Here is a 21,356-nt window from a genome sequence, read left to right as displayed (position 1 = left end):
TATCTTTTATGAGGTTATAAAATTGGTTATTTATAAAGTAACCCAGGAATGACTAATTATATTTTGAAAAAATAAACAGTCTAGACATATGTTGTCCAATATGGTAACTATCAGCCACATGTGGCTATTTAAAATTAAGTGAATAAATTAAATAACAGAAAAGATTCACCAGCTACATTTGAAGTGCTGGGTCGTGGCCAGCACTGTTTTATTTTCCCTCTGCTTGTTACTAAAGAATGTGGAAAGAAGCATCAGTACTTTTCCATCTGACCTCCAGTTATCTTGAACTGCAGTATATGAGAGAATCACTTCTTTGGGCCTTATTTACGGCCTTTTTACACATCACGAACCAGATTACCATCTATAAAATAAGTGATTTGTTGTGTAATTTGTAGGAAGGAAGGGAGTTGGTAATTTTTAACTTTGTAAAATTGCGTATTTCTTGGCTGGTGCTTCCTGATCATCACTGTTTTAAACATATCCTCAGGACTCAGTGCTTGGATTTCCTCTTAGTTGCAGAAGAGGGGAGGAAAAACTTTTCCTCTGCTCTCTTAGGTTCAGTTCTTGGTGGGGGAGGGCCTGCAAATTAAACCAAAAGATAAATTAACAAGAGAAAAGATCAGTTACATTTAATCATGTGGAAAGGGAGTTCACAGAAAAATGTGACTCAAAAGGGTGGTTAGAATATGAGGCTTAAATACTATCTTAATAGAAGGGGAGAGGGAAAAGGGCACTTAGGGAAACACAAATGACTTTTAGGAAAAATAACTGGGCCTTTAGGAGAATAGATGGGAAATATGACAGTTTTTTGACAGGTCTGTTTAGGTGCAGATTTCTCTTTGTCTTAAGTGATGAGTCAGTTTTCCCTGTTTGCTTCCAGGGATAGGATTTATGACAATTAATTTGGTGGTGGTGGGGCTCTGCTTTTAGGCAGATAAGGGATATCAGGAACACAGATGGATTCAGCTCAAAGTAACTTTTATGCTGCAGTTGTGTATTCAACAGTCACTCCCCTTTTCAGGGCCTTCACACCACCTGTGGGTGTCTCTAGAACCTCTCCTGTGAGCATCCCACTATCTGCTTTATCTCTGCTTGAGTGTCTAAAAGGCACATGTCCTAAACCGAGCTTCCTGATCTTGTCCTGAAATCAGAGTTTCTAGGAGAGATTATTCAGCTCTCAGTATTGCTGGTGGTTTGCATAAGGGGACAACTAAGAATTAATCATTAATATACTATGAATCACTTAATTGGCCCTACTTTAGAAGGGTGGATTTTATGGTCAGTGAATTATATTTTAATCAGAAAAGTCATTGGCTACGTCACTTTGGCAGTTACCTAATATTCTCAAGAATAGTTTTGATGTGAGGGCAAGGTGGGATAAACCTGACTGGAGTGGTTTTAAGAGGGAATAGTGGGGAGAGGGCAGTGGACAGGCGCTGTGGGCTTGTTTTTTGTTTTTTTTTTTTAGGAAAAAATATGACTCCAAGGGGCTGTTAGAATTTCGGGCTTATATACCATCTTAATAGTAGGGGAGGGGGAGAAGGGAGAAGAATTACAGAATTTTATATTTAGTAGAGAAGGAAAAATTGATGCAGGGGAGAAAAAGTGAGGGGTGGTAGAAAATACCAGGTTGGTATCCTTGAGTAAGCAAGAGGGAATAAAAAGCAGAGCGTAAGGAGAAGGTTAACTTTGGTAGGAACAGAAGAAGTCCTAGGGGAGTTGGCCTCTGATGAGCAGAGGGAGTGGGCTAGAAAGATAGATGGATAAAAGATGGAAAAGTTAGGTGGCTGAGAAGATTGTGTCTTTATTCACAATGCCAAGGTTGGCTTGGCAGAGATAGTAGGGAGGGTAAGGTCTTTACAGGAGAGAAGTCCAAGGGGCTGGAAACCAAGGGCTAAGGTCTTCAATTAGGATTTTGAAGTTCAGTGTAGCTGCCCAAATCCTAAACTTTACAATTGTGTATGACAGTGTAAATCCATTGATGCCTCTTGGAAAGCAGTTCACAGTTGGATGCTTAATCGAATGTGGGTCTGTAGCATTTTTTAAAAATCACAGCGCATTACGTTATTGCCTAATGAAGACCCCAAGAGGGAGATGTGGTTTGTCAACCATGAGACTCTTTGTTCATGGGTTTCAGTTTTTAACCAAAGCTCACCCTCTCCTCTGTACCCCTTGTATGTCTCACAGGCACCCAAAACTTACCCTGTCAGAACGGAGCCCTTGAACTTTTGATGTCCTATCTGTCATTACCCAAGCCTGTCCCTTTGTCCAAGCACGTCTCACCTGGCTTTCTGCAGTGGCCTCCTAACTTGCCTCTGCTTTCACACTTACCACACAGCAGCTGGAGTGGTTTTTCAAAAACAGAATTAAGATCATGAGCCTTTCCTGCTTAAAAGGTCTCAGTGGCTTCTTGCTGACTGTACAGACCTTCCGTGATGGGGCTTCTTCCTCTGTGTGGCCGACCTGTCCTTCGTGCCATGTGCCCCAGATCTCTCTGCTGCGATGTGGTGGGGACCTAGAGTGCCAGACTCGGATTGTTCCCTTGGCCTGAAGACTTCAGCCATCTGACCCCAGCTGTAGAGTCCTGAGCAGCCTGTGGACCTAAATATAGTGTTAATACCGGATGCTTCAGAGTGATCTGTCAAAGCAGAGACGATGTGAAAACCTATTGATCGACAGAGGAGTTTTTAAATGCCAGGGATAACTTATAGAAGTTAAAATTCAGATTTTGAGTCTCTTTTCTAACAATATTCAAAACTCTCCTGCTTCTGTTTCTGTTTGTTCACAAGTTGTGGCAGTCACCTGACGGTGCCCTGGGAACCTGAACTCCTCGTCAGGATCGTGCTCTCTTGGCATTGCAGTAAGTAGCTGGAGGACGTGTGCTGACACAGCATCTCCTCGTGGCTACAAGGCAGAGTGCCGTTCTCTGTGCTATTATTATCCCTAGGGGGACAAAAACATAAGAGGAAGGCCTCAGCTCTTGACTTCAGGCTGCTCTGGCTTCTGCCAGCAGGTGCAGTACTTACAGCTGTGGGCAGGTGTCTGGCTGGGGACTTCAGAACTGGCCTTTGTACTTTATCACCTACGTGCTGTTTCCATTATATTATGTGCTGTTTGTAGTAGACTATACGATTAAGAGTATGGTAAAGGGTAAAATAGAGAAGAGTGGTAATTTCAATGCAAATTATCATTTTTGTAATAGATATACCAGCATCTATGGAAGGCAGTTGTTCAGACTTTTCAGAAAAGTGAAAATGTGGCCTCACTAGTTAGGAGGCAACAGGAAGGAAAGGTGGCATGGGAGACCACCAGCAAGGGGATAGCTGGAAAGGGGCGAAAGAATCTTCAAAGCCCCTCAGTCATGTTTGGATGGACTATTCCACATGGCGAGAAGATAATCAGGCCAGTTAACAGAGTAGGCTGGGTTCAGTTAAGTTGTGGAACCATCTGGATGCTTCTTTTATCTGGGGACTCAGAGTCTTTGCCGTGGGTCCAGGACACAGAAGGTGACCCAGCAGGTGCTCTGGATGCAAGGAAGCAGCAACAAGGCGGGAAGCTGGTTTTTGTTATAGGGAAATCTAGGTATAATTTAGTTATTGTTCAATATAGAAAGAAGATAATACTAATCCAATAGGAGCAACACATCTGCTCAGAACGTTTTGATCGTAGGGGGAGATTAATGTTTACTTGGAGGCAGTTACTTTTAGTGACTCATCTAAACCCAGGATACTGTATTAACTGGAGATTGAATACTTTGAGGTTAATATAGTGCTGAGATATTGTATTTTTTTTTAATTTTGTAATCATTACTGTGTGTTTTCTGTTTCATCATAGAGTGACATATTGTTCCATACTGGTGTTAGAAGTAATTTCTTTTTGGTGTGAGGTGCTTCCATTGGATGCTGTACCTCAGTTATGCCTGTCTCATGTTTTGATTTGTGACATACGAATTACTGAAGCTCTGCTGACTTCCTGAGGAAGATTATCAGAATCTAGTGAGGAACCAAGCACTCCCTAGGCAATGTGAATTATAAACTTAACCCTATCACAGTGAAGGCGAACTCAGTATCCACACTCTTTTGAAATTGTGATTGCATTGATAAGTTTTAGCCCTCTGTCTTGGATGGTTGGATGGGCAGAGATGATCTTTCTTGGATGCTTTAGTTCCAGTGGGTGCCTTTTATCGGCAGCATATCTCACAAAAATCTTGTACAAATGTCTATCTTGAGCTAATGACCTATGTAAATTCAAGTGGTATGTTATTTGATTCTCTTAATGAGTCTTGGGAGAGGGTTAGAAAGTGTCCTGAGTGCCTGAACGTCAAATGGTGATGGTGGCAGAAGTGGTCGCTGGTGTCAGAACTGGCATAGTTCGGCTTTTGAAGACATGGAGATGGTTTAAGATGTTTATGAAGTCAAGATGTAAGGTTATAGATTACTCGTTCCTTGAGCCTTCTCTTTCACTGCTGTAAGAGAGTAGAATTTTAGCTAATTGTTACTGTTCATTGTGCTCACAGATTAAAACCAAGCTACTTACTTTTAATTTCTTGGGTGCCAGGCCTAAGTGGCTGCCTACTTTTAAGTGGTTTCCTACTTTTGCAGTTTTCCAGAATTGAATAGTGTTGTAAGTGTGATAATAGTAGAGCCGTTTGGGGGAATAGAAACACTTACTCACAGATTATTTTGGTTTCTGGCGGTTCTACTATGATACGCTCAGGTGTGGTTTTCTTGCGTGTATCCTGTCCTGCTTTGGTATACTTAGGGCTTCTTCAATCTGTGCTTGTCAGTTTTGGAAAATGCTCAGCCAGTATTTCTTCAGATACTGATTCTGCTCCATTTTTTCCTTTCTCCCAGATCTCCAGTTCCATGTATGCTAGACCTTTTTCATCACATCTTTTTTGTTTCTTAGGTCTTTTATGTAGTAGAAAAGCCTACTTTTTCAGTTTTTCAGTCTGGAGTTGTTTTCTTTTTGTGTCTTTTCCATGTGATTATTTTCATACCCTTTTCAATCTGGATGCTTTTTACATACAGTCTGCCAGTTCACTAATTCTCTTACCTATTCTGTATCTGAACTGCTGTTAAACCCATCTGTTAATTAAAAAAAAATACATAGATTCTGGTTCTTTGGTGATAGTCTGTATTTTCATTTACTTTTTAAGACATATTACTCAGTTAATTTTAAAGTCAGTATCTGATGACTCTAGTCTGCATTATCTAAGGGTCTATTTCTGTTTTCTTGTTTTGGAACATTAGGTCTTGTTTTCTGGCACGCTTAGTAATTTTTTATTGAAAATTTGCATGATGATAACTTTCAGAGTGGATTTAAGTTTCTTCTAGCAAAGTATGAGTGGATCACTTTGGAGTAGAGCCTAGTCTGTTTCTGGTTTGCCCATATTCCCGGGGCAGAGTCCTTCTGGGATCTCAAAAGCTTGAGGTTTCCAACTGGGCTCGCAGCTCCAAATTTTGTCTCCCTGGTCGTGGTCAGCTGATTAGATATTTGCTCTGTTTTTTAGCCTCTAGCAGTTTCTTTCTGCCTGGTTTTTCTGCATTTTGCCCCATTTGTGCAATTTGCCTTGAGAAGAAAGGGCACAAATGCTGGGTTTACCTACATCTTCCCTCTTTTCCAGGATTTTGGCTGCTCAAGTCCTGGCTGCTTTGGTTGCTTTCATCAGCGAGCACTCTTCAAAGAGTTGCATCTTATATTTTATCTTCTTCTAGAGTTAATTGTTCTTAGGAGGATGATTGTTTTGGACCATAGCCAGAGAAAAGGTTCTTCAGGGATTACTTTGATTTTCAAAAAACTAAAACTAGGTTCATGGAAGGTTCATGTTTCAAACCTATTTCACAAGCTGTTAAGTTCACCTTAAAGTCTTACTCTAAATCCTTTAAAGGAAACTTTTGTAAATTGTTTAATGAAATAGTTTAAACTTTCTTTACGAATTAATACTCACCTTTTGTTTTTAAATTCTTTAACTGCTTAACCACTGGTTTGATTTTCTTAATCATTTTAATACATAATTCTAAACCTTCCTAGAACTTAAATACGTTTGCCCACTAAGGAAATGATTTTTGTCATTCCGAACAGTTTTGGAGTTTAACTTCCTAGCTGCTTGAAGGAGCATAACAACCAGGGATGTAAAGTCTGGAGCTTTAAATTCAAAGAAATTTCTCTTGTCCGTGACCGACCACCTGCCCAACTCCCTTTTTGTAATAACTGTCATAGACTCAAACAAAAACGGGGTAATGATGATCATGCAGTCTTTCCCCGATCTTGAGTCGTATCGTGATAAACTTTTCAAGTCAGGCAGATCTAACACCTACTTGTCTTTTTGCTGCTTCACGAGTTTTGAGTAATTTTCATACTCTATTTACTTATTATATGTTTAATTGACATCTAATTGGCGTTTATGTATTCCGAGTTGTGTCTGTCTCCCTTACGTAGGTTCCAAGGTTGTTCTTATTGTCGTGAAGTGGCCTGTTCATTGAAAATGGAGCTGTTTTATTTATTGCACTGCAGTTTAAAATAGACTTGCTTTTAAGTTTTTAATATATTTTATTGAATCCATTTGTATCTAAAATATTTTTGCTTAAACATGTAATCAATATGAAAATAACTAATGAGGGATTTTACATTAAAGTTTTTGATGTCTATTTAAAATTTTTTAAAAACTGAAATATAATTGACATGTTAAAACTATGTTAGTTCCAAGTGTACAACATAATGATTTAGTATTTGTATATATTGTGAAATGATCACCACAGTGAGTCTAGTTAACTTCATAACTCACATCATACACAGAAGTCACAAGTTTTTTCTTCTTATGGTGAGGACTTTTAAGATCTGTTAGCAACTTTCAGATACACAATGCAATATTATTAGCTGTAGTTGCCATGTGTACATTGAATCCCCAGGACTTATTTATTTTACAACTGGAAGTTTGTTCCAGAACAGACTTGTTTTACGTGCCATTAACTACTATTTACAATCTCATTTACCTGGACTGTCAACTTACTGTTGCTTTTCCCTCTACAGAAAGGCAGAAACGCTCCAGATGTCTTCCGGTAGATACCAAGTTTCTATCCCAATGTCAAAAATAAACACCAATGGCCTCCCGGGGACCACCTCCAATGACCTGAAGACGTTTACTGGAGGAGCTGTGTTAAGTTTTCATAACATCTGCTATCGCGTAAAAGTGAAGAGTGGCTTTCTATGTTGTCGGAAAACTGTTGAGAAAGAAATACTAACGAATATCAAGTACGTGCATGAACTTTTATTTAAATAGATTTATTGACATGCAGTGAACTTTGCAGGTTTTACTTATTGGAAATAAAAGTGTGCAAGTCTGTTCAGATGTACAGATACATGCTTTCATTTCTTTGGCTAAGCTAGCAGTGAGGTGGTTGGATCACATGTTAGATACATGTAAATATAAGATGGCTATAGCTTAGCATAAGTTTTGCAGTTGGAGTCCAAAGTGATAAGAGAATTTAGGCTGCAAATTAGTACATTTAATTATATTTTAGAACCTGAGTTGATGCAAAACTCTAATTTCTACTCTGAATTCTCTATATTGAGCAATGAATTCATCACATGGTGGTAGAGTGGGCAGTAGAGTGGGGGGAGAAATGAACAGTCATATTGGATTTACTCGGTCCTAGGTATCTGTGTTTCATATATTATATAACCTTTGGGGTTTTAATGTTTTTCTGATTTCTAGAGAATTGAGCTTTATTCTTTCTGTCTGTGGAGTGGTGAGTGAATCTAGGTTTGCTTAGACAGCATAGGCCTATGTGTTTTGTTAATTTTGTGTGTGTGTGATAGGGGAAGTAATTATCCCTAGACAAAAGCAGGCAACTTTTCTGGCTTTCCAGGACCGGAAGAGTGAGGTTTTATAAGAGCCCTCTGGCCAGATATACCCACAAACCTATATGGAATCGGATGTTTCTTGTGTTTTCTAGGTGGGTTATATGGGACTGTGGTCTTTTCTGTTACTAACAGCCAAGTGCTTCCAGAGGGCTGGGAAATGACAAATGGAGAAAGTTTTTGGAGGTGGGTGGGGAAGAAAGGATGGGGATCCGAGACTGATTGGGATGCCATGAGGCCAGGTACTATGTCGGATTAGCTAGAACTCTTTCCACACAGTAGTGCAGACTGTCATGCCTACTTCCCTGAAGCTTTCTCATGGTAGTTAAGAAATCCTGAATATGAGGATAAGGAGAGGTATGGTAGATTAAAAGCTTTCATCTTTTGCTACGTGCCTAAACTAGAATCAACTGATCTTTCTGAAAAGCTGATGAGTTTTTTCTGAAGCATAATAATCAAGAAAAATGCAGATCACTTCAGATTTTGTGCTGATAAAAAATGGTTTGAATATGTGCAGACTGAATAAATGTAAAATATATACTGCTTGAGGGTACATTTATCTTACTTATGTTTTAAAGCTAGTAGATCAGTAACTTGATACACTAAAAATGTCATCTGCTCAAGGCTTCATCATATTTTTATTGTTCAGTGGTATGCATTTCAGCAACAAATGGGTTCATGCTTACATGCATTCCTAGGTTCATAAAAACTCAGTCAGATCTTGCAATCCTTTTCAAATTTTATAATTGAAAGGATACCAGGGGTTGTTTTCTTGCTCACTCACATTTCTGGTTTAGGCAGTAATGTTTCCTATCTCTCTCCTATCTGCTGGCTTCAACTAAGTAGAGTTTCTGGGATGGGGGAAAGGGTGCTCTAATTTATCTTATTTTTTTTTTCATTTATTTTATTTTCGATTCATGTTTGATAGCACCATCACCATTCAAAATTGTACCTCTATTCCAAGAAAGCTGATGAGTACCTTGATGTTTTTGTCTTTCCTTTGGGCATTTTGTAATGTCATTTGTAGAATGAATGTAGAATCTCATTTTCGTCTGTGAGGGAGGAAGTGAAAACAAATCTGGCTATGAGAAGTCAAAAAGGTGAGATTCTGCTCCCTTATAAAAAAATACTTCCTGTTAGTACCTCAGTTTGTCTCCAGACCCAACATTTGAGCTTTTTCTCACCAAAGCTGAAGATTTATAGAAAGAATGATCCATTCTAGTAGATGTGTGAGTGCCTTATAATCGTCAGAGAAATGCATTATACTGTTTGGGGATTTTTTTTAATTAATGATTTATTTTGAGATCATTTCAAAGGTAAACCTTGCGGGAACACAACCCTTTCACTCAGATTCCCTGCCTGTCAGCATTTCAATGCATTTGCTTGTCACTTTGCGTTCTTTATGTACCCATTGTCATTAATATTTTTCTGAACCATTTGAGAACAAGCTGTCCCTTTGATGCTCTGTTATCACTAACTCCTCCAGTGTATATTTTCAAGATATAGGGGTCGTTTCTTATATAAGCACTCAGTTACTGTCTGGGAGCAGCCCAGGGGAAGTGTAGCTGCATAAAGAATGCAGTGGTGGGTCCTACAGGGCTGTTCTCAGTCATGCTCTTCCTATGGTTGACTGACCACCACATCATCAGTCTCATCCAAGCTGGTATTTTTCTGTCCCACCCCTTAATCTTGATCACCTGGTCATGTTGGTGTCTCCCAGGCTTCTTTACCATGTCAGCATTTTCCCCTTTGTAACTGTTAAATTTTGTGAGGAGTGATACGTTGACATTATTCCAAAATCCTATTTCTCATTAAACTTTTAACCCACCAGCTCTAGCTCCCATTGATGACTCCCACCTGGATCAGCAGTAACACTCTGATCTGATAGTCAGTTATTTGATATTTACCAAAAGGTGATTTTCTTTTTTTATCCATCTCTTCTATATTATTAGTTTGCATTCTAATAAAAGGAAAAAGCTTCATCATGTCTTCATTCCTTTATTTATGTCAGTATTTATGGGTTTGTGTTTTATTCAGCCGTGTTCAATAGTTGTGCATTATGGTCATTGTTCATTGTGATACTCCTAATTGTTCCTGGTGGGGTCAGCGTGAGGCTTTCAAGGTAGATTCTGTGTTTTGTTTTGTTCTTTGACTTGTTCTTTTGGCATATTCTCTCGTTATTTTCCTGTAAGTAACTGTCCTTTATAGAAATGTTGAGACGCATTTATTCAACAAATTTTGAATGTCTACTAGGTTGTTTGACATTGTGTGAGGTGCTAGTGACAAGGAAATGTCCTCTGCCCTCAGACACTTTCTATTTTAATGGAGGAGTCAGGCGGCTAGAACACCTCACTGTGTCATTCTACACGTAGAGGGATTAGGAGACATTATGGACATTCCTAACCCTAAACCAGAGGTTCAGGAGTGTGCAGAGAAAGTGAAGATTGTGTGTGTGCGTACACATGTGCGTGTGTGCATGTGTGTGTGTAGGGCAAGGTAGGGTATGGTTGGGGGAGCCACACTCCAAGCAGGGGTAATGGCATTGACTACTCTTTCATCAACTGAGACCGAAGGATTAGCCACTAAAGTGTAATGCATGTGGTGTGAATCCTTTACCTAGGTTTCATTTCATGTATTTCGTACCCATTGTAGACCACTGTGCTCCATGCTGTTGGGGTTGGGGGGGAAGACACGATGACATAATTCTTGTTGGCAAGGTTTTACAGTATAGTGGGGGAGATGTTCCTGCGTGTACATGCTGTAAAGCAGTAAATAAGGGTGGGGAAGTGGTTTTGAGGGGTGCTAGGAGGGCAGAGGGTAGGATGGGGAAGCGAGAGAATTGTAGACCATGGACTAGAACAGGAGTCAGCCGTCTTTTTCTGTAAAGGGCCTGATAGCAAATATCTTCAGCTTCATGGGTCTTCCATCTGTACTGCAGCTGCTCATCTCTGTCATTGTTGCACGAAGCAGCCATAGACAACATGTACACGAATGAGTATAGCTCTGTTCCAGTAACACTCCGTTTATCAAAACAGAAAACAGGTGAGCAGCTGTAGTTTGCTGATCCCTGGACTAGAATGTCAGTTCCAGGAGGGCTAGGACTTTGTTTTAGTCTCAGTTCTGTCCCATGTCTTAGAAGGGTGTCTTCTTATACATAATAGACACTGGATAACTGTGTTGAATGAATGGAGGGAGAATCAGCCACTGCTCCAGACTGGAGCTGTGATTGCACCTTATTGCTGCTTTCTGGAATGCGAGGGCTCAGTGCCAAGGGAAGCCCATCTCAGCGACCTGTAAAATTCTTTGACTTAGAACATTTACGTTCCGTTTTGGATTAAGCATTTTGGATTGCTTGGTCTTGATTTGAGGAGACGTTTTTAAAACCTGGAAAGGGTTTCTGACAACAAAGTCTGAGTGAATAACAAGCTTATTTCTCGTTATCTTAGAAGCTGTTACTAGGTGGCTATTAATAAAGAAGGTACATCACGAGCTATTGATGACACGACATTGTAAACTGACTGTACTTCAGTAAAAAAGAAAAAAAAGAGCTATCGGTAAATGCGTATTGAAAGTGCACCCAATTATTAGCATGTCTTTTTTACAACCATGGGGAAAGATCACCGAAAAGAATAAGAGATTATTGTGTTTTACAGCTTGCTGCTGGTGTACCTAACTCACTTATCTGTCTGGTGTTTCAGTGAGAGGCACCTTAGCTCACGAGCAGAGTGAAAGGTACATTTCACCCTAGCACCAGCCGCTTCACAGTTGGGACGGTGGGTGCAGGCACAGTGGTCAGTCGATGCTGAGGTCCTCCTGGGTGGAGGCGCTGGAGTCCATTTTAGTTTGTCACTCACGACAGTTGCGTTATCATAGAATTGGCTTTTGTGAAAAACAACATTTGGGAATGAAATAGCCTTTGGCTTTGGACTTACTATGTTTGGATTAGATACTGTTTTGTCTGTGGAATAAATTTTATCTTACCCACAAGTTACAAAGAAAGATTGGACTTAGTCCCCAGGGTTCTGAAGTGGCTTCGCAGGCCTCCATTGAATCATGCCTGGATAACGCAGAGGCCCTGCCCTTAATCCCCCTTTCTCCATTCCATCCTCCTTCACCCTTCTGCTGGCAACCTACAGGATACAATCCAAAATATTTGCCTTCTTCTTGAGTCTCAGCACAGTCAACACTGCCTTAATTTTTTTCCGCCTTCCCGCTCTCTGTCTGAATAGTCACTGCCCTCAAACATCTGTTTAGTCTGTTTGGAATGTGCTGCGTGTACACCAATGTCTATGTATCTTTAAAATTGTCCCTTGTAGAAAGTGACACCCGCCGCTTCTGAACTGAGAATTTTCTAGTCCACTTCTCTCATAATTTACAAGGAAGAAAATGATATGTCTTGATGGTGTTAGGTTTTACTTTTCTAATTTGATTAAGAATTTTGTGAGGGTTAAGAATTGGGGATGTTTGCTTTTGAACCCCTGAGGTGCTTTTATTCCAGCCATTGAATTTCTGTTTCAGATGTATTGTTTCTTGGTCTGAACTAGATTTGAACAGTGAGGACACTACTACTGGTGATTCTAAAAGTCCACTGACTCACTGATTGTGTAGAACTTGACTAGGCAGCAGATGAGGTGACATGAGGATAAGTGTTATCACTCGTTACTCAAGACCTGTTCCGTACCTTACCCTGTGAAAGAGGAGTGCGTGGAGCAGAGATGCTTTGCCAGAGCATGTTACATCAAGGAACCTTGAGAGCTCTTGTGTCCTGTTCCAAAAAATTTAAATGGTTTAGAGAATAAGTGGAAGGAATTGAGAGGGACCCGAGTTGTTCTTCTTGTAAGTCCTGACATTTTTTTGTATGCTCGATTTCTGTTAATTGACGATTCGGTTTCTTTTTCCTTTAAGAGTTGATTTGTACTTTTTTCCCCCCACTCTCACTGTAAGTTCATCAACCTTCATTGAGGGTATTAAATGCAAATCCTAAATTAAGAGAACTGGTTTTATATTGGGCCAATAACTCGGTATATTTCTGCATTTACAGTGGGATCATGAAACCTGGCCTCAACGCCATTCTGGGACCCACAGGGGGAGGCAAATCTTCGTGAGTATAACAGTATAAGCAAACTTTTTCTTTACAGTTTTAATGTGTGGTCTTTTAAAATTGAGTTATAGTTGACATACAATATTATGTTAGTTTCAAGTGTGCTACATAATGATTTGATACTTACATTCACTATGAAATGATTGCCATGATAAGTCTAGTAACCATCTGTCCCCATACCAAGTTAATTACAATAGGATTGACCATATTCCTCCTGCTGTACGTTACATCCCCGTGACTTATTTATTTTATACCTGGAGGTTTTTACCTCTTAATCTCCTTTGCCTATTCACCACCCTCAGTTTTAATGTGCTTTTAAAGATTACTTTTACGTGAGTGGGTATTTGTTGAATATTTTCTGCATATCTAGTCTGGTTCTAGGTGCTGTGGATAATGTGCAGTTGTGCTAGCTTGTGGTTCTGTCCTGAGGACAAGGAAATCTTACTAGGTCAGCTTTACTAATAGAATGTGGTAAGGTGACTGGCACACAGCTGTCAGCTATGATTTGAGCTATGGAGAGGAAAAGGAGGGGGATAAAATTGAAAGTGGGGAGTTGGAGCCAAAGGCATAAATAAAAGCTATGTCTTAGACGAAAGAGCACACTGCCTGCCTTGGGACCCCCCAAGGTCAGAGAGCCTGGAGGGCAGTTTGGGTGGTCTGTGCTGGATCAGCCAACAGTGCTTTTCTTTCGTGTTTTTGGGCTTTACTGTAGCATATAGTAAAAAGAAAAGGAAAGTGACATTTAAAATATATACATAATTTTAGTTAAACTATGTAATTTCTCAGTAAGTTAGTTTGCTAACTTGAGCAGGATTTGGATTCAAATTAATCAAAAGATAAAGCCTAATTTGGAAGAATTAAAAACAACAACATATGTCTTTTCATAGGTTGTTAGATGTCTTAGCTGCAAGGAAAGATCCACATGGTTTATCTGGAGATGTTTTAATCAACGGAGCACCTCGACCTGCCAATTTTAAATGTAACTCAGGTTATGTGGTACAAGTAAGTATTTGTGGATTTGCATGTTAGATTTCTTCTGTTTCTTTGTGGGCAAGTGCCTTGGCTGATAGTTGAGTGTGCTTCCAACTGACTACATGATAGACTCATAGAAACAACTTCACTTTACATCAGATTTTCATAATCTCCCATAAGATTCAGAGTAGTATGAAATGAAAAGGCAGGGAGAATCTAGAATAGGACCCTCGGAAGGGCAGTGATATCAATTCTTGTTATCATATTGTTTCTAAAAGACACTACTATTGCACTTGTTTGCCTTACCTCCACCTCTCTCCTTCCCCTAGCTTAGAACCATGTTTTGGCAACTCCTTGTGTAAAGCAGTCTGTGTTCTCTTTGGGTGTACAGATAGGCAATGGAACATTCCATCTGGGTTTGCAGCTGTCTACATATGGAGTTATTGTAACTTGTATAATTACAAGTTCATTATTGGCTAGAACTTTACTTGGGTGTGTTATTTTTGTGGATAAGTTATATACACTAAGAGTGATGGTATTGGAGAAGACCTGATACGTCTTGTTAAAATGCCCTTTTGCTTTAAGGATGATGTCGTGATGGGAACTCTGACAGTGAGAGAAAACTTACAGTTCTCAGCAGCTCTTCGGCTTCCAACAACTATGACAAACCGGGAAAAAAATGCACGAATTAACATGGTCATTCAAGAGTTAGGTCTGGATAAAGTGGCAGATTCTAAGGTAATGTGGAAAAAACTGATAGTATCATTGCCAGCAAATAGGACCTCACCTGTGTGGGTAGTATCACTTACAGTTATGTAACATCTAACTGTAATTATATAACTATATAAATTATATGGTGATAATAACTTAACAGTTATTAGCTTTCTGTCATGTGTATGGTCAAGAGTGGCTGCTTTCTGTAACTATGAGGAAAGTGACTAGTTACCTAATATGAAGATGGTAATTAATCAGGTGGGAAAAAAAAAACCCTAGAATGATTGAATCTTGGAAATGAATGTGGCAATGTGGTCTAGTAAGTGAAAGTGTCTTGCAGAGAACCAGTGACCCTTGCCACGCGATTACAGCTCTTGATCCTCTCCCACCCCGATTGTGTGTCACGTCTCAATTCAGTGTCTTCACACTAACTTTGCTTCTTCCTGTTTTCTTCTTCCTGTTTAGCTGTTCTTCTCTTCCTCCAGGGGACTTTGTTCCGTTGCTTTTCAGAGGTATATTTCTGGAATTCATACATGTTGAAAATCCAAGGGCTCTTGCTCTGTATGTTTCACTTTGCTGTAATTTGGCTTCCAAAATTATATTCAGTCAAATTAGGGTTTATATCTAATTTGTGTAGCATCCAAGTTGTTTTTCCAGAGCCTTTCTTTTGGTACTTTTGGCTCCCAACCTCCCCTCTCCTCCCCACTTCTTCTCCCCTTTTTCTCTTGCCAGTGTTTATTTACAGACTGTTTGTTGTGTACTGGGCTCTTTTCACTTTTAGAGATAACGGTTGTGGGCAGGAGAGGGAAAAGTAACTCCTTTTGTGGGTTATACAGGATCAGAAAGAAGAAATGAGATGAATGAGTGAACTTTACAGTTGATGACCAGGTATGAACAATTTGCTGGGAAGACATCTGAAGCTTTGGGTGAAGATGAGCTTTTTAGACTGTGATGGCTATGGTTTAACCCCCCTGTGATATCCTTTACTGTGAATCTCCTTTATCCATTCTTTGTAACCTTTGTTAGAGGGGATATTCTGCTGACTGCCACTTCATATGATACTTTCTGACATTCTTTAATGTAAAGTGTATTTTGTTTGGAAAAATAACTCTGAGATGGCAGCATTTCCCACTAAATTCATTTTATGAGTGATTGAGTTTCCTTTGCATTGGCTCTGTTTATTTGATTTTTATCTTTCCAATAAGGTATTTACCATTCTTTACCTTTAGGTGAAGGCCCTCTACCAGTAGGCAGTCATTGCCCTACTTGCATGCATTTCTAGGGAAAATAAGTTGAATGAAGTTGTTGACTTAGCATTTATCTAATTAATTGAAATAATACATTTAAATTTTTTTTACTTTTTATGGAATTTTAAGCATAACAGAAATGTAGAGAGAATAGTCTGATTACTTATTTGTTACCAAGTCCAAGTTTGTACAGCTAGTAAATCAAGACACGAGTTGTTGGGGCGAAGAATAATGACTTTATTGGGAAAGCCAGCAGACAGAGAAGGTGATGGATTAGTGTCCCAAAGAAACAATATCCCCAAGTAAGAATTTAGGCTTCTTTCATACTAAAAGGGGTGGAGGTGTGATTGGTTATTACAAGCTTCTTGGTGCCAGAATCCTGTGTTCTTGCAGCTGTCCAGGTGGATCTGGTCACAATGTTCCTATAAACCTCCAACGAGACAAATGTTATTCTCTGTTCTGCAACTTTTTATCTCTATATGAATGGAAAAGTGTTATACCCTTAAAGGTCAGAGACTGAGAATGGGCTATCCTGTGTATTTCAGGCAGTAGACAACATTCTTTCCAAAAAGTGCAGAGCCAGTATGACTAAGCACAGGCAACAGAGCACAAAGGTTAGAACTGAAGTAGATTCAGTATGGCGTCAGGCCTGTTCTTCTCTGTTACATAGTGATGATATGATTGTACTACCATTAATGTAATGGTATGATTACTAATAACACTTACCTTAGTTTCCCATAACTGCTTCAACTTTTTTTTGAAGTATTTTAAAGGAAGTTACAAATATCATGATAGTTCACTCCTGAATACTGATTATGCATCTTAAAAATAGATATTTGCCTACATTACCACAATGCCATTTGCAACTAATAAAATTGTGTCTTAATATCAGCCATGTTGCCCATATTCATTCACATTTCCCCAGTTATCTCCAAAGTATCCGTTACAGCTCAGTTGTTACAGGATTCAGTCAAGGGCATGAGCAGCACTTGCTTATTATCTCTTTGAAGACTCTTTACATAAAAACTGTTTCCTGCCTACTGCCTCCCTCAAAACCTTCCTGCTCCCGCCCTGCACAGTGACACTGACTAGTTGAAAAGACTCAACCAGTTTCCTTGTAGAATAGTCGACCTTCTGAATTTGTCTGAAAGAAGGAGTCAGAAATTCTGTGGTAAGTTAAGGTATAGGAGGGGTCAATTTGGGAAGCCTTATGGTGATTTAAGAGGTGCTAATGTGGTGCGGTAGAAAGTGAATTTTTCTGGGTGCCAAGCCACAGTGAGGACTTTTTTGGGGATGGGGGAATGGGGATTAGGAGGGTGTAAGAAGACTAATAAATTGTAGATGCTTTCAGCTTTTCCTCTCCCATCTTCATCTCCCTTTTTGGTCTGTGCTTTCACTATGTCAGAGCCATATCTTTTAGTGTTCTAGCTTAACTGTCTTAAGACTAAATATTTGACTTGATAAGAAATATATAGACCTGTTAATGGGTTTCATATCAGGCTTAGCCACTTACCAGCTCTGACCTGAGCCTCAGTTTATTCTTTGAGTTAAAGAGAAACCTACCTCTTCTCCTGCGTAGTCATTCATTTGCTCGTTCACGGTAAATGAGGATAAAGAGACCAAGTGCCCCTTGTAAGGTTGGCACATGTTAGGAGCTCAACAAATGGTAGCGGCTGTGGTTGTGATTGGTAATTACGATACTATTTGTGTTTTAGGTTGGAACTCAGTTTATCCGTGGTGTGTCTGGAGGAGAAAGAAAAAGGACTAGTATTGCCATGGAGCTTATTACTGATCCAGCCATCTTGTTCCTGGATGAGCCCACAACTGGCTTAGACTCAAGCACAGCAAATGCGGTCCTTTTGCTCCTGAAGAGGTAAACGCTATGGGAACGTTATTCGTTCATTCATCCAATATCTGAACACCTGCTATATACCAGGTATTATTCTTGGTGCAGGGGATTCAGGAGTAAGCACACGGATAACAGTTTCTCCCTTCTTTGCTGGAGGGCAACAGTCAATTAGCAAATTATAAGTGTTTCACGAAAAATGAGGCAGGCTAAGAGAGTAGCAAAAGATGGCTCTGGTGGGTGGAGGTGCTGTGTTATGTACAGGATGGTCAGGGAAGACTTCAGTGAGGTGACGTTTGAGCTGGGAGCAAGTGAGCAAGACCTGGATGTGTGGGAGAAGAGACTTCTAGTTGGAGGGAACAGCCAGGTACCCTAAGGCAGAGTGAGCCCGATGTGTTTGGAACACGAAAGAGGACCTGGACCCTGGTGCCCTAAATCAGGGATGGGGGCTGCTTATTGATTACTTTGCTCGGGCTGCCATGACATAGTGCCACAGACTGGGTGGCTTAAACAGCAGAAATTTAGTTTTTCACATTCTTGGAGGCTTGAAGTTTGAGAGCAGGGAGTCGGTAGGATTGTTTGTTCGGAGGTCTCTCTCCTTGGCTTGTAGTAGCTGCCTTCTCTCTGTTCTCACTTCATCTTCCCTCCATGTGTCTGTGTCCTAACCTCCTCTTCTTAACAAAGACACTGGTAAGAAGGGGGTGGATCCTCTCTGTTTTGAAGATAGAACCAACAGGATTAGCTCATGAATTGGATGTGGGACATGCTTATTGAATTCTGAGATCTGGGGCCTGAAAAATGAAAGAATGGAATAAAGACTGTCATTTACTTTTATGAAGAAAGAAGACGGTGGGAGAAACATGTTTATGGGAAAATTTTCAAAAGTTGAGTTTTGGACATCTTTTTTAAAATCAATTTTTTAAAAGTTTCAATCTTACAGAAGATTGAAGAGTGGTACCAAAAAATTCCATGTCCCCTTACCTTGATTCCCTAACTGTTACCTTTTAACTGCATTTGCTCTTTCTCCATCCCTCCTTCCTCGTACTTTTTCTGCCACCATGTACCATCACCCCCATGTACTCTGGACTATAACTCTAGAAAACAGGGACAAGGCTCCTGCGTCACCACCTCACACACCTCCCAGCCAGGAAGTCAGTGGTGATGTCATGGCCACCATCCAGTTTGTGGACTGCAGTCAGATGTCAACAGCTGTCCCAGAAGTGTCTCTTTTTCCTTTCTGGCTCAGGATTCTCTCCAGAAACACTCTTTTTTGGGTAATCTTTTATAACCCTGAGCAGTTCTTTGCTCTTTCCTGGCCTCTCACGTCCTCAAACATATTAGGGAGTACATTTCACAGGGTGGCCCTCAACCTGGGTCCATCCAGTGTTTCTTCATGACCGGACTCAGACCATGAATCCTTGGCAGGGGTACTACAGAGATGATACTGTGTTCTTGGTGCAGAACGTCAGGGGCTGCATGGTTTTGACTTCTCTGACCACGGGCGATGTTGACCTTCATCAGGTGGTCATGTTGGTTTCTACTGGGTTTATCTGCTATGAAATAACTATTTTTTTTCTTTGTAATTGATTAGTATTTTGTCAAAGAAGATAATCATATATTAGGCCAATATCCTGTTCCTCATCAAATCTCCACCCACCAGTTTTAGCAAAGAACCACAACTCCTGCCTGTATCAGCTTCTAGTGTGATGGTTGCCCAGTGGTGACTTTCTATTTACATCATTCTTTCTACCTATGTTGGCCTTCTACTATAAGGATGTTTTCTTCCTTCTTTGTTCATTTATATTTACTCACATTCTTTTATTCAGTGGGTTATAATCTATTATACTTTTTCATTTTTATGACCGAATTCACCATGATTTGGCTAGTAGAAGCCTCTTCAGTCTGGATTTTGTGTCCTTTTGACATGTCCCTAATCATTTTTCAAGCATTTTTTTCACTGTATCATCAGCAAGATATTCCAGGTTCATCTTATTTCTCCAAGGAGCCCTGGTTCCTTCTGGTGTAGTTATGATTTAGAAACCGAGATCCAGATACTTAAGTGTGCTCACTGCTACAGGATTGTCAATGCTTCTAGACTCAATTAGCAGATAGACCTAGGGAATACATGTGTATGTGTATGTGTGTATATATAACATAGAAATACATATCTATATTTTATTTGGGAATGTGTATTTATTATAAATATGTTTTGTGTGTATATATAGTTCGAATAGAATGATACATGTAAATATATTTCTAACTATTGCTCTGTTATTATGTATAAAATTAGCAAAACCATGAGTTCATAATATTTCCAATTGTAATCTAACACTTGAATGTTCTTTAAGTCTTTGCCCTTTCCCTGTTTGTAAGTGACATTTCAGACAGTGAGAAACTCGGCTCCCATCATCTCAGTGTGTTTACTTACTTGCTCAGTCACCTAATGTAATTGTTGAATGTAACCAATATCCCAGTCACTCTGGCCATTGCCTCTAAGACAGCCACCGCTCCGTCCAGTTTTTAAAAGCTGTCAGACACACCACCATCATATGACATCCCTCCTTATGACTACCTTGCTTCCTCTGACGTCCATGACCTTGTAAGCAAGGCTCTGTGCTAGGATAAGAAGAAAGGGGAAAATAGGAAGATGTCTAAGATTTTAGACATTTTAAGTTTGAGATGTCTGTAGCACATATAAGTGAAGATGTCAAGTATTGGGTCTGGGGTTCAGGTTCAGTTTCTCTAACTGAACATCCATGGTATTTTTATTATCTGTCACCATGTTAACAGTGTTCATTAGAGAATGATGAATTGATAAAGAATACTGGACTATGTTATGTTTTGGACTAATTAGCACACAGCATCTTTCCACATGCTGGACAGCTCCAGCCTAGTGCATATCAAGCTCCACTGTGTACACTGTTCATTTTGGGTCTTGTTAAAATGCAGGTTCTATTTCTACAGCTCTGAGGTGATGTTCAAGATTCTCCACTGCTATTAGGAAATACTGATACTGATGCTCAGTGGTCCTCAGACCACACCTGAAGTACAAAGTTCTCATACCAGTCCACGTCTCTGCTGCCAGTCCTTTACTGGCTCCTTGTTGTCCACTAACATTCCAGCTCTGGTTCCCTATCAGATAGATTAAAAAAAAAAGAGAGATGAGAATTTAGTAAGAGAAAATCAAGTTGAACGGTGAACAAATGAACTAAAGGTAGGAATAATAAAGTATTTTGCCAAGGAATGCAAGTTTCCAATGTTTAATGACTCGTTATCTTCTCACTTCTAACTTAGGATGTCTAAGCAAGGACGGACAATCATCTTCTCCATTCATCAGCCTCGCTACTCCATCTTCAAGCTGTTTGACAGCCTCACCTTGCTGGCCTCAGGAAGACTCATGTTCCACGGGCCTGCTCAGGAGGCCTTGGAGTACTTTGAATCCATCGGTATGGTTGACTTTTTCATGCAGTAAGATCCTTCCTTAATAGAATCCTATAAGAGGTCAAAGGGGTTGATGGGAGTGCTATGATCTTTGAGTAGATGTACCAGGGGTTCCACCACTCCAAAACAGCTGTAGTTAGTTTGGTGCAGGAATTTTTCTTCACTTTGAAGC

The 21,356-nt window shown here is 39.9% G+C and overlaps 1 protein-coding gene across 8 annotated transcripts in view; it reads left to right on the top strand.

The window, feature by feature from the left end:
* Positions 1-21,356, top strand: part of ABCG2 (ATP binding cassette subfamily G member 2 (JR blood group)) — a 122,344-nt gene that overhangs the window by 81,959 nt on the left and 19,029 nt on the right. For 6 of the 8 annotated variants that reach the window (XM_072943167.1, XM_072943176.1, XM_072943163.1 and 3 more), the window contains 6 exons: positions 7,033-7,254; positions 12,905-12,964; positions 13,852-13,966; positions 14,522-14,674; positions 17,613-17,770; positions 21,038-21,189. In XM_072943167.1, the coding sequence (XP_072799268.1) occupies positions 7,033-7,254; positions 12,905-12,964; positions 13,852-13,966; positions 14,522-14,674; positions 17,613-17,770; positions 21,038-21,189 (860 nt within the window). Of the gene's footprint in view, positions 1-2,789; positions 2,861-7,032; positions 7,255-12,904; positions 12,965-13,851; positions 13,967-14,521; positions 14,675-17,612; positions 17,771-21,037; positions 21,190-21,356 lie in introns of all 8 variants that reach the window. The other 2 variants (XM_072943195.1, XM_072943181.1) reach the window with 1 other exon arrangement.

The sequence above is a fragment of the Vicugna pacos genome, chromosome 2 (assembly GCF_048564905.1).
Source record: "Vicugna pacos chromosome 2, VicPac4, whole genome shotgun sequence".
Classification (NCBI taxonomy): Eukaryota; Metazoa; Chordata; class Mammalia; order Artiodactyla; family Camelidae; genus Vicugna; species Vicugna pacos.
The sequence above is the reverse complement of the archived record's forward strand: the minus strand, read 5'-3'. Positions and strand labels throughout refer to the sequence as shown.